Below are 14,999 nucleotides of genomic sequence, written 5' to 3' on the forward strand. Positions count from 1 at the left end.
ACTTAAAAAGAAGATAAATATACACTCAATTTATGTATTAAAATATTTGATTCTGGAATGTACTGTGTATAATAAATAAATTAAATAGGGCCCCAGACTTTTTAACGGATATTTTTAAGTGAGTTTTGAAAAAATATTGAGCGAAGCAAAAAAAAAAAATGATCATCTTTTTTTCCATATGCAGTATAACGTAATACACTCTACCCTAAATCAAATTTTGTCAATTTTAAAATGACATGCCTCTGTTAACTCCGAAAAATAAAACATTTAGGGAAACGATATGATGTCATATATCATCAAAATTTTATTTGTTTTGCGGGTACAAAATTGTTTTACAAATATCCTTTATTAATTATCCATTAATGTCAAGTCGTACTATGACAATGGAGTACGTAGCACTAAAAACGTAGCACCCGATATATTAAATGCAATTTCGCCGATCAATAACGGTGCACATTCTTCTAAATTCCGTTAAGTGAATATTAAACTATTGTCAAAATGTCAAATAAGACCGACCTTAAAAAATCAAAGGATTATATTAAATGGTTAGAAAAATCAATTTCTAACGAATATTTCAATTTTCACGATTATTCAGAATTTAGTAATTTAAGCCCGATAGGAAGTGGCTCATATGGAAGTGTCGTTCGTGCTAATTGGAAAGATACTGATAAATTTTTCGCTTTGAAAACTTTTAACCATGATAAAATCACGTTAAAAGAAGTTGTCAACGAGGTAATTTATAATATTCTTAACTATAGTTGGGTGCCGAAACATTTCGGCATATAGCAATTGCCGAAACTATTGCCGAAATCCCAAACTATTAGACCATTACTAAATCTAGATATAGATTAAATTTTCAATAAAATTAGGATTTTGGAAATGGCTTAGGATATTAGCAATGGGTTTAGGTTTTCAGATTTGGCAACTATATATACTAAAAGCTGAACTACTTTCAGTATATGGTCAATAAATTTCGGCATATGAAGAGTTTCGGCACCCAACTATATAATCTTAACATAATACTTTTGTGCATATCCTAATTAAATAATATTCAAAAATTCTTTATAGATAAAATTACAAAAAAAAGTAGATTTTCATGACAATATTTTACGACTATGTGGAATTACAAAGATAGAAGCTGGTGAGTTGCTTGGTTTTAATAATATTGTTAGTACGATTTTATTTTTTAACATATTGTCTTGATATGGGTATACAGAGAAAAAATATTCTTTAGTTCTGGAATACGCCGACAGTGGTACTTTAAAGACTTATTTAAGTAATCATTTTAATGAACTATTTTGGGATGATAAATATCAATTAGCATTTCAGTTAGCAAGTGCTGTTGAATATATACATAATTTTGATATTATTCATCGTGATTTGGTAATATATTAAAATTTTGAAATTTATTTTATTGATAATTTGATAATTCAAAAATTAACACTTTTTTTTAAATTAAAGCATGCAAATAATATACTTATACATCAGAAAAATATTAAGATAGCGGATTTTGGTTTGTCAAAAAAAATTGCTGAATCCAGTAGTATGTCAGAAGTGTTTGGCGTTATCCCTTATGTGGATCCAAAAAGTTTTAATAATCAATATAATAATTGTAATAAAAGTAAAAATTATAAATTAAATAAAAAGTCTGATGTGTATAGCGTAGGAGTTTTAATGTGGCAAATTTCAAGTGGACGTCGACCATTTTATGCAAATGATGTGAAATATGATATAGGTCTGGCTTTAGCTATACAAAAAGGTGAAAGAGAAAACATCATCGATGGAACTCCCGTTGAATATAGTAGAATATACACAGGTAATTGCTGTATATTTTTCTTCATTTAATAGAATATTATTAAGAATATTAATATATATATATTATTTATTTAATAGAATGTTGGAAACATGAGCCAGATGAACGTCCAAATATGCAAGAAGTTGTTTCAATTCTTAGATCAATAATTCTCCTTGACCAACATCATATAATTGAAGATTATAATGATAATAATATTAAAGAAAAGGAAGATAGTTTGTTGCGAAAATCTTTAGATAGTATAAATGATGATTTATTCTTGGATAATATATTAGATGCCATTAATTATGGAGATACAAGTTTACGATCTATTCAATCAACCATTATTGATGATGATTCTATTCAGACAAAATCAAGAAATTCATTTGATTCAACATTCATTAATAACATTAATAATATCTTTGTTGATAAATTAATTTCAGTTATTATCAAAAAACATGATTCAGGTTATACTTTTGATCAAATCCAAGAACTAATTAATCAGAAAATATTACAATTGAATCAAATTACAAATAACCTTGTAAAATGGTTTAAGGAAAATCAAGATAAATCAAAATATATTTGGTTTTTCGGATTATTTTATTATTATGATATCGAAATAGAAGAAAATAATAGTATTAAAGCATTTGAATTGTTTTCAAAAGCAGCAGATGATAATTATTCAATAGCTCAAGTTTATCTTGCTAAATGTTATAATGATGGATATGGAATTGAAGAAAATAAAAATCTAGCATTTAATTTGTACCAAAAAGCTGCAGAAAATGGAAGTATTATTGGGCAATTTTATTTAGGATATTGCTATGAATTTAACATCGGAACTGAAAAAAATGAAAATAAATTTATTGAATGGTATCAAAAGGCAACTAATAATAAAAATACAATTGCAAAACTTTATCTTGCAAACTGCTACAAATTAGGAAAAGGAATAAAAAAAGATGAACTTAAAGCATTTGAATATTACAAAGAATTAGCAGAAATTAAGATAGCTGATGCTCAATATCAACTTGGAGATTGTTTTTATTATGGAATTGGGACAAAATCAGATAAGAACCAAGCACTATACTGGTATGAAAATGCAATAAATAATGGAAATATCATTGCAAAACACATTCTTGAGCAAAAGTATAATAAAATAATTGATATTAAGAAAACCAAAAGTATAGAAATTAAAATTCATAAGACAATATATTTTGAAGGATTAAGACAAATTGGAATTAATAATTATAATAGCCAAAATTATAAAAAAGCACTTTATTATTTTCAAAAGGCAGCAGAAAATGGAAATAAATTTGCATTATGTAATTTGGGTAATTGTTATAAAAATGGTGAAGGTATTGAACAAAATAAAAGAAAAGCTTTTAAACTATACCAAAAATCAGCTGAGCAAGGGCATATAAATGCACAATTTGAACTTGGATATTGTTATGATAGAGGGGTTGGAACTATTATTAATAAAACTAAAGCATTTGAATTATACAAAATAGCAGCAGAAAAGGGTGATAAATCAGCACAAAATAATCTTGGTGTTTTGTATGAGAATGGTGAAGTCACAGAAAGAGATCTGGAAAAAGCTATTAAGTGGTATAATAAAGCAGCAGAAAATGGACGTGAAATACCGCAATATAATCTAGGTAGATGCTATCAATCTGGAATAGGTGTAATAAAGGATGAAGTCAAAGCTTTTGAATATTATAAGAGATCAGCTGAAAAAGAGTATTTAGACGCGCAATTTCAACTTGGATATTGTTATGATAAAGGTATTGGAACTAAAGTCAACAAAATAAAAGCAAATGAATTATATGTAAAAGTGTTTGAATTATCTAAAATAAAAGCTAAAGATGAGGATAGTCAGGGACAATTTTATTTAGGTTATTTATATTATTATGGTTATGGGAAAAAGAAGGATCTAGAAAAATCTATTTATTGGTACAAAAAAGCAGCAGAAAATAGATATGATGAAGCACAATATTATCTAGGTGAATGTTATGAACTAGGAGTCGGTGTAGATAAAGATGAAAGTAAAGCTTTTGAACTTTATAAGAAATCAGCTGAAGATGGACTTATAGTGGCAAAATTTGCACTCGGATATTGTTATGTAAATGGTATTGGAACTGAAATTAATAAAAGAATAGGATTTGAGCTATACGATGAAGCAGCCGGTAAAGACGGTAATATACAAAATAATTTTGGTGAAAATAATGTAGAAATAACAAACGAATTAGATAAAGTAAATTACTGGTATCATAAGGCCGCGGAAAATGATAATAAATTTGCGTTATATAAATTAGGTGAAATTTATGAATTGGGAAAAGGCGTTTATTTCAATGAAACAAGAGCATTGGAATTTTATAAAAAATCAGCTGATCAATGATTATACATCGGTTTTGATACCGATATTAATGAAAAGGCTGCTAGAGAAAATGTCAATGCTTATAATATATATACTGTATATACAACAAATTATATAGTACCAGCTGAAATATAATTTATTTTTTAAATTATTATCTATAAAATAGATAAAAAATGATTCTCATTTGAAAAATTAAAAAAAATTCAAGAAACTTATAATCTTTTTATAACGACACATTCTATTATATTTGCTTTATATTTTATTCAGTAAATTTCTTAATTGCGCATAAATTCTTTTTAAAAAATTTGACATGAATTATTATAGACTTTAAACAGTTATTTAATGGCAAATTATTCTTTAAATTGTTTATGTTGTTCTAATAATTATATCCTACAGGTTGCAGTGATTCGGCGGAACTACATTCTTTCTATATTATATTACTTAATGTATAAATATTAAATCTAGTTGAAAAAATTTTATAATATTCAAATAAAATTAAAAAAATTTTTTTAATCGTGAAATAAAAGAAATAAAGTACAAAAATACATGTAAAAATAATAAAACGAATTATTTTTTTTGGATATGTTGGAACTTTTTTTAATTCTCTGATTTTTCCTTTTTCTTCTTTTTCTTGACGATTCTTTCATTAATTTATTAAATTTATGTTTGTATTTACTAAACGTTCAATTTTATAATGAAAATATGTGAATAGATATGTGTAAATTGTTATATGATTATAATTTTATATCATTATGACGCAATAAATCATAAATCAATATATACCAAGAATTTAAATATAAATCTGTCTCTTAATGACTTGCGTAATGAACAAATTACCTAATACTAAGCATGAAATGTCAATTAACAAATTATAGCAATATGTTAACATTTACAAGATAAATGTAAGTAGTAGTAGTAGTTACTATAGCTTTTAATTATTAATTAATGTAGCCTAGATATTTATGCGACTTGATGACTTAACATTGAGTTAGCTCCCTACAATTAATTTCCTGTTTAATGTTAACTGCATTTTTATAGTACTAAGAACACCGAAACCGTAGTTGAACAGCTATGAACATATACTGTATGTTTTTATATACTGAGGAGTGAGAATACACCATTAGAACTGATGTAATAGAATACGAAATCACAAATTGCGGTTTGTGGAACAAAAATATTTTGATTACAGTTTATTTCAGCCACGTGAACATACTGTAAATCTTTTAAGATTTTTAATATATTTATTTATTTGTATCTGTTGTTATTCTAAAAATCAAAATCAAAATAAAAATATTTATTTGACTACTGTTAAAAGTTGATACAAATCGAGAAAAAAATATATTCTTTCTGTTCTTTCTTTCAAAAGGACATGTCCGAAATTATAAAATTTTATGCGATGCTATACTTAGCTTATTAATAACTGCGGTGGATAATTTTTCCGTATAAGAATTAGTTTAATTTTCAGCTATATATATAATAGTAATAGCGTCAGTCACACGTGACCATGCTATTATTATGGTAAATTGATAATAGATTATGGTAAATTGGTAATAGTATATAAAAAGTATAATTAAACTGTAAAACTTATTAAAGGATTGATATTTAGCCGATAATAAAAACAGTCATTAACAAAAAATATTGGTCCGTCAAAATCCGCATGATCCAATAGTTAAGTAAAAAAAAAAGTTTATTTATTTGATCTTATCTAAATAAATTAATTATGTCTAAATTGTATTAAAATTAATTTTAAGATAAACATTCCTAAACATTTAAGCTATATTAATATAAAAATGTTATTTAATGTATTAATCAAAATTTTGTGGTTGTAAGTCTGCTCAGAAACGAATTATGTATTAATATTTATGATCACACATCATAAAATACAATAACACTGCTTACTAATAAACTTCATTTGAACTATGCTCTTTTTGGTTTTGCATCATTTCTTTTCTTACAATTTGGACAATATAATTTTGCAAAGCGTCATTTTCAGAAATTGGAATCGTCTCTTGTCCATGATTGTAAACTTTCGTATTTTCTGAAATTGAAACTGCCTCCTGTCCGGGATTGTATACTTTTTCTGTATCTTGATTTTCACTCTTATTTATTTGTTTAGAATCATGATAATTATTTCTATTGCTATCTGGGATGAGTATAATATTATTTTTATTAAACCTTTTGTATAAAAAGTAGCTAACCGCTGTTAATAAACTAACACCGGTTAATAATCCTATTGCTTCTCCAACTATAATTGGTGTATTGTTCGTATTATTTGTTGCTTGTAGCCTTAATAGGATTATTTGGAATAATAGAATTGGGAGATATTTTATTAGTTCCATACATGCCTTCCCTACAATGTGTAGAAACACCACAATAGAACCATATTTCTTCAGTAGCGTTTAATTTGGACGGTCATTGTATTAGGTGCCTCAAATATACCATTTGAAGCGAAAGCATTAGGCTTCGATGATTTTATGCAAGTTCCTGTTAGATTAGATTCGATTACGTTATGTGCTCCACTAATCCACTTAAAGATGATCTATAACGAAAAATATGTAAATAATTTAATTATTATCTTTTTAAATTAAAAAAAAAAAAGTAAAAGGACTATTGTTATACATACTTTATCACCAACTTTGGCATATGCAGTTTGTGGGTCAAAAATATTTTCTCCATTTGGACCACCAACCTTAACTAACACATCATCCGCATAAACGTATGTACATGTAATAAGTCCAAAAAAAAGTAAATAGATAGCGAAAGTTTTATTCATATTAACTCGATTTTATGGGTATGAATTGAAAGGATAAAATTTTTCTAGTATTTTATATTTCCAAAGAATAAGATTATTTTTTGGTATTATGTTTCATTTTTTCTTTATTATAAGAGATCTGACGGATGATCCGATCTCAATCCGCCATCTGATCCGTTAAAAAATGCTCGTCTGATCTATGTATTACACGAGGATATAAAATAGCAGCTGAAAAGGGTATATTATTGCAAAAAATTACCTTGATTTGTTGCATGAAATATAAAAGAGCTAGCTTTTAATGGTACAGACAGAAAATTAAATTTATCATTGTTATATAGTAACATATGATAAATAAACGTATATTTTAAATGTTTTCATTTTAATAAATGGTTCAAAAAATATAATTAACAATGAATAATAAAAAATGGCCAATGACAATAACATAGTGTTGAGGAGAAAAAAAAGCAGCATTTTTCTTAAGATATTATAATAATAAAAAATGTTTTATTACTTTTATAATAAGATCATTTAACAAATTATTCTTTTATAGTTTTTATTATTTTATTATCGCAGTTTTCAGAATTCTGTGTACGTTGTGATTACTGAATGATTATAATTACAGGGACGATTACAGGACAACATTGTCCGATTTTTGTCCGATAAATCGTCCTGTAATCTAATAATTTTTTTATCAGATGATTTATAGGTGGGTAGCACAATTTTGAAAAGCACGATAATTAATAAATATCTGTTTTTCGTGTTTTTCGTTAAAATTTGAGAAAAGCTAATAATATATGGATGTTTTTATACTTGTTAAATAATTCTACTTGACTAAAGAGTTAGTAATATTAAAAAATCTATAAAAAACACGTGTATAAAACATTTAAATGTATAATAATATTCCATACTTAAACTTTCAAAATATATTTTTTTTTTTTTAATTACTTTAGAATTTTTTTATTGTTTTAGTAAAATTTTTAAAAATGTTGTTAAAATAGAAAAATGGTAAAGAATAACCAAATTAATAAAGCTGATCGCGCGTCGCCACACAAACCAATCGTCACATTTCAGACGTGCTAATAAATAGACCATATTACATAAGAAAAAAGTTATAAATGTTACAAATTTTACAAAAATGAAAAATAAGCTTCAAAATATTGATTACAAAACTTCAAGTGTTCAAAATTGAAGCCAAAAGGAATCTACAAAAAGAACCAGTATTCAACGCTATATTGAAGCTAGTTAGTTGGATTTTACAAGAAGAAAGTGAATACCAGAGCCCGGCTGAAAACCCAAAGGGAGGTTATTATAAAGCAAACTGAAACAAAAGTGGAAAAAATGAATATTAAATTCAACATACCTGACTTTTTGAAGAACCGATCCAGTTGAAACCTAAAGAAAAGAAAGAAAATACATATTGGTATTAAATAAAAAAGTAAAATTACAAATAAAAAACTGAACTTATCGACCTTAATAAAGAATCTAGCTGAAAGTAGCTGACCAAACCCTAAAGAAACAGGTTATTAGTATAAAGGAATTGCAAAGAATGATGAACTTGTCTGTTTTCTTTCTTAAAGGAAATTGCCCAACTGAGTTTCCAAAAAAAATATAAAGCTTATTTTATTGAGGAAAAAAAAGATATTTTCATTTTTTACTTATTGATCTTTTATCAAAATGATATATTCAAAAAAGAAATGAGGCACTACTTTTTTTTTTAAAAAAAAAAGTAACGAAAAGAGCATATTTTTTTTTATTGTCAGGTTTATTAGTAAAGCACAAAAGCGGTTTTTAATTAAAATGTAATGTAAAGTGCCGTAACTGATAACCTATAAAAGGCGCAGTAGGTTTCTTTTAACGAATTTTTCAATTATTGCAAAAAAAAAAATACTTATATATTATTTATAATAATCTAATAGCGGCACGTAGTGCCGCGTTAGACTATTATATAGTTTAAGTCTTCCAATAATAATATTATCGGTTTGGCGGGCCAATAATTTTATGATTATGCTACTAATACATAGTAATTGTTTTATTATAAAATTTCCATATTTATTTATTTTTTTTTTTAAAAAAAGTTTCGAAAAATAGCTTAAATTTGTTCAATATTGGTAAATAAATCTATGATGAAATTATACTTGCACTAGATATAGTACAGTAAACTTAGTTGGATAGAAAGTTTCTTTTTTACAAATATTATAATTATTATCTTATTATTATTAAAATTCAGGGACCCGATATCTGGTGTATTTTGAAAATTTATAAAGGTTTTTATAGTAAGAATCTTTATTATATCTTTTAGAGATTTACTATAAATCACAACTTTTTAAATAAAAACACGAATCATAGCAAATGATTAAATAATTCAGGTAATTAAGAAATTTCATAAATTTATCTATTTTTAAAGCTCACTAGATTTAATTATTTTATTACTTTATTTATGTTGGCTATGTTAAATTTTTTGTAAAAATAGAAGTTATATTAACCAACATAAATCCAACGTTAACTTTGCTATGATGACTTTTTAAATTTCATGTGTTAGTCAAAACGTTTTATTCAACAGAGAAAGAGGAATCTTATAATATGTACTGTATATATGATACTGATGAATAAAAGATTTGTTCATGATAAGCAGATAAACTATTTTCAAAAAATAAAAAAATCTTGTCAACTATAAATGTTATAATTTGGTTAGTTTTAATTTGGTTAGTTTTGTGTGTCAATATTTTTACGTTTAAATGTTTTACAGAATACCTAAGACCGCAAAGTTCGATATACTATTTATAAATATTTCTTCTATTTTCTCATTTTCAAATTTCGTTGACATCTGAATAATTAATATATTTAAATATGAATAACTGAAGATATGGGGATGGCCAAAAATGACGTCATTTCTTGTTGTCACACATTTCTATTTTTAGCCACTTGTAGTTAATATAATTCTGGCCAGAATTGTTTTAATTTTGCATGATGATGACATCATTGACATGGGGGATTAAAAATCATAAAATTTAAATTACATCATTTCTGGCCATCCCCAAGCTTAAACTTCCCAGTCTTTTGCCATCGATTAATTTATTATTGAGAATTTTTTTAATACTTTCCCATTTTACATTAAAATTTGATTTCGTTAAATTCAAATATTCACCTATTATATATATATATTTTTTTCTTAAAAAAAAAAAAAATTGCACTGCATTTCTTTCCTTTGAGTACATATCAATAGTGCTTCGACCCAGATGAAAACCGTCATCCGGATTACACAAAAAAAAATCCAGATTATATCCGGATTGACCCGGATTTTGAATCCGGATCAGATAATCCGGATAGAAACCGGAAACCGGATTGGATTTACAAATGATCGGCAATAATTCTGGCCAGAATTCATAACGCCTGCCAGAATTACAAATTGTGTAACATTAAATTTTCATGCCAGCCGATAAAAAATTTTTTGCCCGGTGGCTAAACTATTTTTCTGGTGTCACGTGATGTTAATTTCGGCCAGAATTAACAAATTTGGCCAAAATTATCCAAGACCACGAAATTTACATAATTCCAATTTCATTAAATACTTTTATTTAAAACAACTTCTTTTAAACAAGATATTTTTATATACAGCTAAAGATTACTATAAATAGATGTGTTGGGTTAGTAAGGTAATTTTTTAAGGATTTGTTTCTTCTTTCAAAAATTAAAGAATCATTTGAATCAAATTATATAACACTAGTTTTAATTTTTTAAAAAAGTTGTTATAATTATATAAATTTATAATATTGAACAATTTTTCATTTAAAACAATAATTATTATTTTGTTGTAACAAAAATAATATAAAGTTTTTTTTCTTTTGAACGTTTGAATGTAAAATCTAAAATTATTTGTTATTTGTTAATGTATAAATTTAAATAAACAAATCTGATACAAACTTCAATAAATAAATTATAATTGAAAAATCTTCTTAAACTTACTGTATTAAAAAGTTTAATATAACAAATATAAATTTAATAAATTTTAATAAAAAAAATTGGTATTAGGCGCAAAAATAATTAGCCATAATATCATTTAGATATAGATCTTTATGGATCAGCAAAATTATTATCAATAAAAAAAAAAATAATAAAAATTTCATCCGGATTCCGGGTCAAACCGGATATTTTTCATCCGGTTTATAATCCGGATGAAAACCGTGAAAATCCAGATATCCGAAAAAAAAAAATCCGGATCAATCCGGATTGATTCGGATACGGGTCGAGGCACTACATATCAAAAATACCTAGAACCACAGATCGCCTATTATACTATACTAATTCCATAAAAGCTGATATAATACGAATTATTGTCATTTTCTGCAGCTTTATAATCAATTTTCTTCATTTTTATTATTATTATTTTTTTAATATTCAAAATTAAAATGATAATAAATTTACAGATTATATTTTATTTTCTCATTATGTAAAAATATCTGATTCGTTTATAAGATTTCAGATTTCATAATGAAACTTTCTTTTAACGAAGTAGATGAATTTCAGCTTATTATTTATTTATCATTATTCCCTATAAAAAATTTTATCCGTTATTTCTGTAAAAACTTCGTAAAGATGAGCCTTCATGAATCATTCAAGGAAAATCGGAAAATGTAAATAATTTGATAAATTCCGTAATATAAAGCTATTAATTCCGGAAATATGAGCCTTTTACGGAAAAAAAGACGGAATATAAAAAGTGGATCAACTTTTTTTACAGGGATTTAATCTTAAACCATATTAATATTCACATTTTTTTGGAATGCTTTTCTTCAACCCAAATTTTTATAACACGCATATTTTTAAAATCTTTATAACTAAATTTATTATTATGTGGCGCAGCCTTTTTGAATTTTCTTAGTTACACCGGGATATTTGTTTTAACTATACGAAATAAATTTTACATTCATTTACTTCTGGCGCTGAAATCATACTATAAAAGTTTAAATTGAATATTTTGCTCTCTCCTCCCACTGATATTACTGTCCGTCTCTGCCAGAAGTTGGTGAAGAAAAGTATGATTTTAACTTTGAAGCTTTGTAAAGTATTTTTGTTACAAGAAGACTTTAAATATACTCTCTTTATAAATTTTATAAAACATATATTTTTCTCCTTCGTTTGAAGTAGCTTCTTTCCCTTTATTTTTTAAGCTTATGAAAACATATAAAAGTATATGCTTTTGAGATTTGAAAAAAGATCGACTAGTATACATTAGTTTTGAAATTTGAACCAGTGAACTTTTCATTTTCTTGCTTGTGTAGGGAAAGACACCAAGCAGACATCTTTTTGACACCTCAAGCTTTTACCTTCGCAGTCTTAACCGGGATTTTCTTGGGTTATAACTTATGACTTTTCTCTTTTCTAGTTATTTCTCGCTTTTCTATTTTTTTATATTTTCTTACTTTCTTTTGGGGTAGGCAGTTGGAAAATTGATTAACATTTGGTGACTTGGTGATTTTTCTATTTTGAGAGAGTCCGGTGATTTAGGGAGTACTGTACCAATGATGATGATGATGATCAGTTTTTATATAATAGGATAATAGTTTATAGTTAAATGAATGCAATTTGGATATTTTTCTTTAAACTCCTTTTTGGAATCAGGCTAATTTTAGTTACAGTATAGGAATAGTCATATTGGATTGGCGTTAATTTAGATAGTCATTTACATTTTACGTACCAACACTATGCCTTACTAAACTTTAATAAAATTTTACTAATTTCCTTTGAGTTTTTTATAGTTGTACAAGTTACACATGCATTTTTATTTGCTTAATAAAGCTTCACTTTAAAAAATACTCTGATAAAAACTATTTCCAAGAGTGTCAAATGAATCGAAAGAAACTGACCCTAAAGAATCAAATATTTATATTGTTTGGTTAGAAAAATCAGTTGCTGATGAACACATCAACTACTATAATTATTCAGAATTTAAAAATTTGGAACCGTTAGGAAGTGGTTCATATACTGATGGTTTTTCGCTGTAAAGACTTTCAATACTAATGATAAAATAACGCTAAAAGAAGTTGTTAATGAAGTATATTATGTATAACAATATAATTTGAACCTTATTAATTCTTATTTTTATTAATCTTCTTGAATTTTTATAGTTTTTATTTATTTATATATTTATTTACTAAAATTCTTTACTGATAAGATTACAAAAAAAAGTAGTTGTTCGTGAAAATATTTTACGAATCTATGGAATTACAAGAAGTGAAACTGACAAGTATTAACATAAATATTATTATACTTATACATGATATAATTACTTATTTTCTTTGTGTATTATATTTAGATAAAACATATTCGTTAGTTTTAGAATATGCTGATAGTAGTACATTAAAAACTTACTTAAGGAAGAAAATTAATGAACTCATTTCAACTAGCTAGTACTATACTTGCCGCCCATTTAAAATCCCCTCCCATCCCCTCCCATCCCCTCCCCTCCCAGCCCATATCCCATCCCATCCCAAATCCCATCCCTCCCATCCCATCCCAAATCCCAATCCCAAATCCCATCTCATCCCAAATCCCAAATCCCATCCCAAATCCCAAATACTTGTGTAACATTTCTCCCATTGGCCAATTATCACGTGACGTTACACAAACTCCAAAAAAGGAAATTTTGCCTCCCGCAAAAAATGGGCGGATTTGGTTTCACAAGTATTCCAAAAAAGGAAATTTCTATGCCGATCACATAATTCCGGCCGTAATATTTTAGTTTTCGAAGTCTAATGTTAATTCAGGTCAGAATTTAGTTTAAATCCTTATCCTACATACCCCAATTTTTAAGAGATTTACCGATCAGATTTTAATGAAATTTATATCATTGGATTTGTCTCGATGCAAGGAATTTAATGGAAGTGAAATTATATTCCCAACATTAATATTGACTAAGTTATTATAAAAAATGTATTTTATAATATATATTATTAAATAACATGTATAAAGCAAGCAATAATTGGTTACTTTTAATATAAAAAGTTTTTAAAATATATTTATTCAATTTATTATTTTATATTTTTTATTACAATTTAACTTTGAATTAACTTAAACCTATCTATTAATTCATCAAAAAAAGTTTGATTATTTATTTCTAATATATATAATTTGATAGATATTATTATTATTGCATAAATATTTAATAAAATAATATTTACAAACCAGGAATTAATTAACTGTTAATCTAAAAAAACAATATCAGCAGATATCATCAAAATTATTAATTCAAATAAAATAATCAATATATTACTGAATACTAACTGCTAACATGTTACTTTCAAATAATATATAGTATAAAAATACATTTTTTATAATAAATCAGTCAATATTAATTTTAGAAATATGATTTCACTACCATTTAATTCCTTGCATTAAGACGAATCCAAAGATATAAATTTCATTAAAATCTGATCAGTAAATCTCTTAAAAATTGGGTTTGTAGGATAAGGATTTAAACCTTTATAATTTGTAATTCCGGCCGGAGTTAAAATATAAACTTCGTAAATCTGTTCGGGATCTTAATTTTGCTCATATTCTGGTAATGGATGCAATGCTGGCCAGAATTATATGATCGGCGTAAAAATTTCCTTTTTTGGAATACTTGTGAAACCAAAATCTCAATTTTTGCGGGAAGCAAAATTTCCTTTTTTGGGAATTTGTGTAACGTCACGTGATAATTGACCAATGAGATTATTTGGGATAAGGGATGGGATAAGGGATATGGGATATGGGTGGGATTGGGATTTGGGATTGGGATGGGATTTTGGCAAATGGGAGGGGATTTTGGCAAAAGGGATGGGATATGGGATGGGATGGGATAGGGGATTCTCCCATCCCATTTAATATGGGTGGCAAGTATAGCTAGTACAGTTGCATTTTTATATGAAAATAATATTATCTGTTATTCACCGCGATCTGGTATAGTTAACATTTTTAAAAAAATATATTAATTTTTTTTAATGTGCTGAATAAATTTTCTTATTTTAACCTTTTTATATAATTTTTTTTTTTAACCAAATTCAAAACATTATTGGCCAAGTTTTAAAAACTAATTATTAAGCGTT

At 26.1% G+C, this 14,999-nt stretch overlaps 2 protein-coding genes across 2 annotated transcripts; one reads left to right on the forward strand and one right to left on the reverse strand.

Moving 5' to 3' along the window:
• Positions 1-498: 498 nt before the first annotated feature.
• On the forward strand, positions 499-4,184 carry OCT59_028515 (uncharacterized protein; the record flags this gene model as incomplete). Its single annotated transcript, XM_066147339.1, has 6 exons — positions 499-732; positions 1,069-1,141; positions 1,217-1,383; positions 1,462-1,816; positions 1,894-3,144; positions 3,298-4,184. The coding sequence occupies 6 exons, from the start codon at positions 499-501 to the stop codon at positions 4,182-4,184; spliced, it is 2,967 nt and encodes a 988-aa protein (XP_065994054.1).
• Positions 4,185-6,061: 1,877 nt separating this feature from the next.
• On the reverse strand, positions 6,062-6,936 carry OCT59_028516 (uncharacterized protein; the record flags this gene model as incomplete). The annotated part of the gene is made up of 3 exons (XM_025310677.1): positions 6,062-6,513; positions 6,603-6,702; positions 6,787-6,936. The coding sequence occupies 3 exons, from the start codon at positions 6,934-6,936 to the stop codon at positions 6,062-6,064; spliced, it is 702 nt and encodes a 233-aa protein (XP_025179982.1).
• Between the last annotated feature and the right edge of the window lie 8,063 nt (positions 6,937-14,999).

The sequence above is a fragment of the Rhizophagus irregularis genome, chromosome 8, assembly GCF_026210795.1.
Source record: "Rhizophagus irregularis chromosome 8, complete sequence".
NCBI classification, from domain to species: Eukaryota; Fungi; Glomeromycota; class Glomeromycetes; order Glomerales; family Glomeraceae; genus Rhizophagus; species Rhizophagus irregularis.